This window comes from Diadema antillarum, unplaced genomic scaffold (genome assembly GCF_040938485.1).
Source record: "Diadema antillarum isolate AM-2024a unplaced genomic scaffold, OU_Dant_1.0 seq00000006_RagTag, whole genome shotgun sequence".
Lineage (NCBI taxonomy): Eukaryota > Metazoa > Echinodermata > Echinoidea > Diadematoida > Diadematidae > Diadema > Diadema antillarum.
In genome coordinates, this window is record NW_027271128.1 from 132358 (window position 1) to 135606 (window position 3249).

General features: G+C 38.5%; 1 protein-coding gene across 1 annotated transcript; it reads right to left on the reverse strand.

Annotated features, from left to right (window-relative positions):
• Nucleotides 1–772: 772 nt before the first annotated feature.
• Nucleotides 773–1213, reverse strand: LOC139724942 (uncharacterized). The gene has a single exon (XM_071636062.1). The coding sequence runs from the start codon at nucleotides 1211–1213 to the stop codon at nucleotides 773–775; it is 441 nt and encodes a 146-aa protein (XP_071492163.1).
• Nucleotides 1214–3249: the final 2036 nt, after the last annotated feature.

Below are 3249 nucleotides of genomic sequence, written 5' to 3' on the forward strand. Positions count from 1 at the left end.
AGCGACGCGAGGCGAGCTAGCAGTCAACGGTCCTCGCCTCGGCCTCACTTACATGCACGCTCGTGCCGTTACATGCATACTACATCGAGAATTGAATCTACGCCTGACTTGCTGAATGATTAACGTGTGTTTTACAACGCTTTTCAACAGCGATGTTGTGGGGTAAGTTTGATGTCTGACTTCTTGTGATCGACATGCTATTTTTTCCGGTTCAAAATGAGTATTTTTTTTGCCGTTTAAATAGTATCTCGAAGTTGACATAGTATTTTTCCTCTTTCAAAACATTCCCGTGTTTATGGCTGCTGACCCATCTAAAAAGGGGATTGATGTGACTTTTTGTTCATCAGGTCGGCAATACTTCGTGCTTTACGCAGATACCAAGATCGACGTTGCCCTAGAAGCATAACTTGTTAAAAATTAGGCCTGAAGATTGCATTCTTAGAGGCCAAATAATGTATTCTAGTCCTCCGGAAGGTCACGTGATCGCATCTAGTGCGGAAGGGGACTTTTTCGGACCGTAAATGCACCGTTGTTAACAATCTCTGCGGAGGTGCAGGGTCAGTCCCATATATTGAAATTAGCGTTGTTCATCCGCTCAATTGGAACTTCGTGATATCGTGTGTTGTGTACACTTCTACTTCTACGAAGATACTCAGCAGGATCCATAAGTCAGGATGTAGTGCTAAGGAGTTGAACTTAGGTGCTCATTTGCAGTGCATGCTTGTTGGTGCATTAGAAATATATGGTGCGAGTAAAAATCTAGTTCCTCAGTTTAGATGCTGAGTGGAAGAGCTCCCTTACAGGCCTCCAATGAAGTGGCTTCAAGGGCGTTTTTAGGAAGCCCATTCCAAGCAGTTACTGTACGTGGAAAGAATGAGTTCCGATAGAGTTGGGTTCGGGTAGGAATTGCCAGCAACTTGTTTGGATGGTACTGTCGTGTGTTGCTAACAATCATGGGTGATGTGTAGTGCTGTGCATTGATGGCTGCCATGTTGTGCTGAATCTTGTACATGAGGAAGAGGCTAGCAGCATTTCTTCTCCTCTCCAGACTTTCCCATTTAAGTTGTTCAATCATGGCAGAGACACTGTCTGGACGGTAATACCTCTGGAGGGTGAATCTTGCTGCTTGCCTTTGGATGGCTTCTATTTGGGAAATGTGTTTGTTTGTATGTGGGTTCCAGACTGAGCTGCAGTATTCTAGGTGTGGTCTCATTAGGGAGAAGTATGCTTGTTGGCGGATCCTTTGCGAGGTCTTTCGTAGGTTTCTGCTGACTAGTCCTAGCATCCGATTGGCCCGGGATGTGATGTTGTTGATGTGACTTTGCCAGGATAGGTTGGATGAAAAAAGTTAACCCTAGATACCGGAGATCTGATACAGATGCAAGGGGAGTGTCTCCCAGTGTGTATGTATTTCTGATGGCTTTGTGTCCAGTGTACAGTGAGTCAGTGTAGGCCGGTGGCGGTAGGCCTACAATTGTATGTGGCGATGGCAATTTGTAAATTTGAATTTACAACTTATTCACAAAAATTGTACAGTGTACAATGTGTATGCTGTCTATAATAAAGAGGGTCTTAGTCTTCATCTCTTAGTAGTTAATTATTATATGATTTAGGCACCTACTCATCACTTAATACAAACAAGAACAGTATAGATTCAATATTATTATTATTATTATTATTATTAGTTTTTTTTTTCTTTCGCATGGAGAAAGAAGGCACAAGAGCGATTCTAGTATTTGATGTAAACATAATTTTCATGACATGTTTAAGAGTTGACCCGGCTGCAATGTTAACACTAATAGAGTACCAGGCTATTTGAATTTTTCAAGTTGGTATACAGGTTGTCAGTAAATATAGAGATGTATTATTAGTCTTCCGCATCTACAATTTGTAACAATAAAGTTTACGAGGATGTCTGAATGAATGCAATTATTCTCAGAATAATATGAAGAGTTTGTTCGCAAAAACCGATAAGTCCATATTTGCCAAATGGAGATATTTGCGATTAAAGGTCAGGAAAAATAAAGAGAATACTAAGAAAATTTTTGCTTCTTTTGACCATAACTTCAAAAATGCCCTTTTATATGTAGTGACCAATATCTCATTTAAAAGGTGTTATTTTGTACTTTATGACAGAGACCGTACTTGAAAATCTTCAAAAATGGACTTATCGGTTTTTGCGAACAGACTCTTCATATGTTTACCATAGTACAGTGCATGTCTGTAGTTTCTCTCTGCTTGAATTGAGGTTTACTCCAACATAATGTTTTCGGACATGTTATTGTGAATAATGGTTTATAATATCATCTATGATTAATTTTCTCTATTTGTGTCACATTGTATATGTAGGTATCCCCAGTACCTGACATCACACCGATGGAACATGCATATTTAAGGTGATTCTCTTCTCTGTGGCCTCCAGGAAAATCTGCATGACATAAACAAGAAGATCTACACTGTCAGTTCTATAGTGTATTTTGTTTTCTTGGATGCACACGTACCATTCAATCTCTGACAGATTTTTATCAAGGAGAGCACTGCAGTTTTGCAAGCGCTGAGTGATTTCCTCACAAGAATAGAAACAACTGATTAGTACACCTGTCAACTTTTTCATTTCATTGAAAAACCTACAGCAGTATGTGATAATGATAACCTACCTCAGAAAGGTGCTAAATATGTGATATGATACAATAGGAAGAATGAAGTTGATATACAATTGTAACATATTACAGTATGTTACTGTATATCAACTTCATTCATCTTTACGGTAACATTTTTAGTAAAGAGGATGTACATGTATATTCTTTGAAAAGCACGGTTGTTGTAGTAAATGTGAAGTTCGACCATTACAGATACATCAATGTGTGGAACTGTGCAAGATAGTATATGTTAAATTATGTGCATTTAAACTACTTTGGAGTTTGTACAGATGGCAGAATTATGAGCCCTGATTAAACTAAATATTATCCTTCATGATATTCTTGATAAATGTTATGGAAGCAAGTACATTGTACAGTATGAAGTAGTATCTGGACGTACAGCCATTACTCGACAGGGGCATGTCTTGTTGCTGAAGGTATGAATTTAATTTGTACATCATCACTGAAGCACTATAAGAGGTTTAGTTAGTACATGTATGCATGTTTTATTGCTAATATTTTGGTTGTGACCCATTTCAGAAGAGGTTTCAAAGATGTAAGAATTCATTTCGATCAGGAAGATACACAAGGTATGTCACCAAAAGGAATT

Coding starts and splice junctions, on each gene's coding strand:
- LOC139724942 (XM_071636062.1), bottom strand. CDS start 1,213: ATGAGACCACACCTAGAATACTGCAGCTCAGTCTGGAACCCACATACA.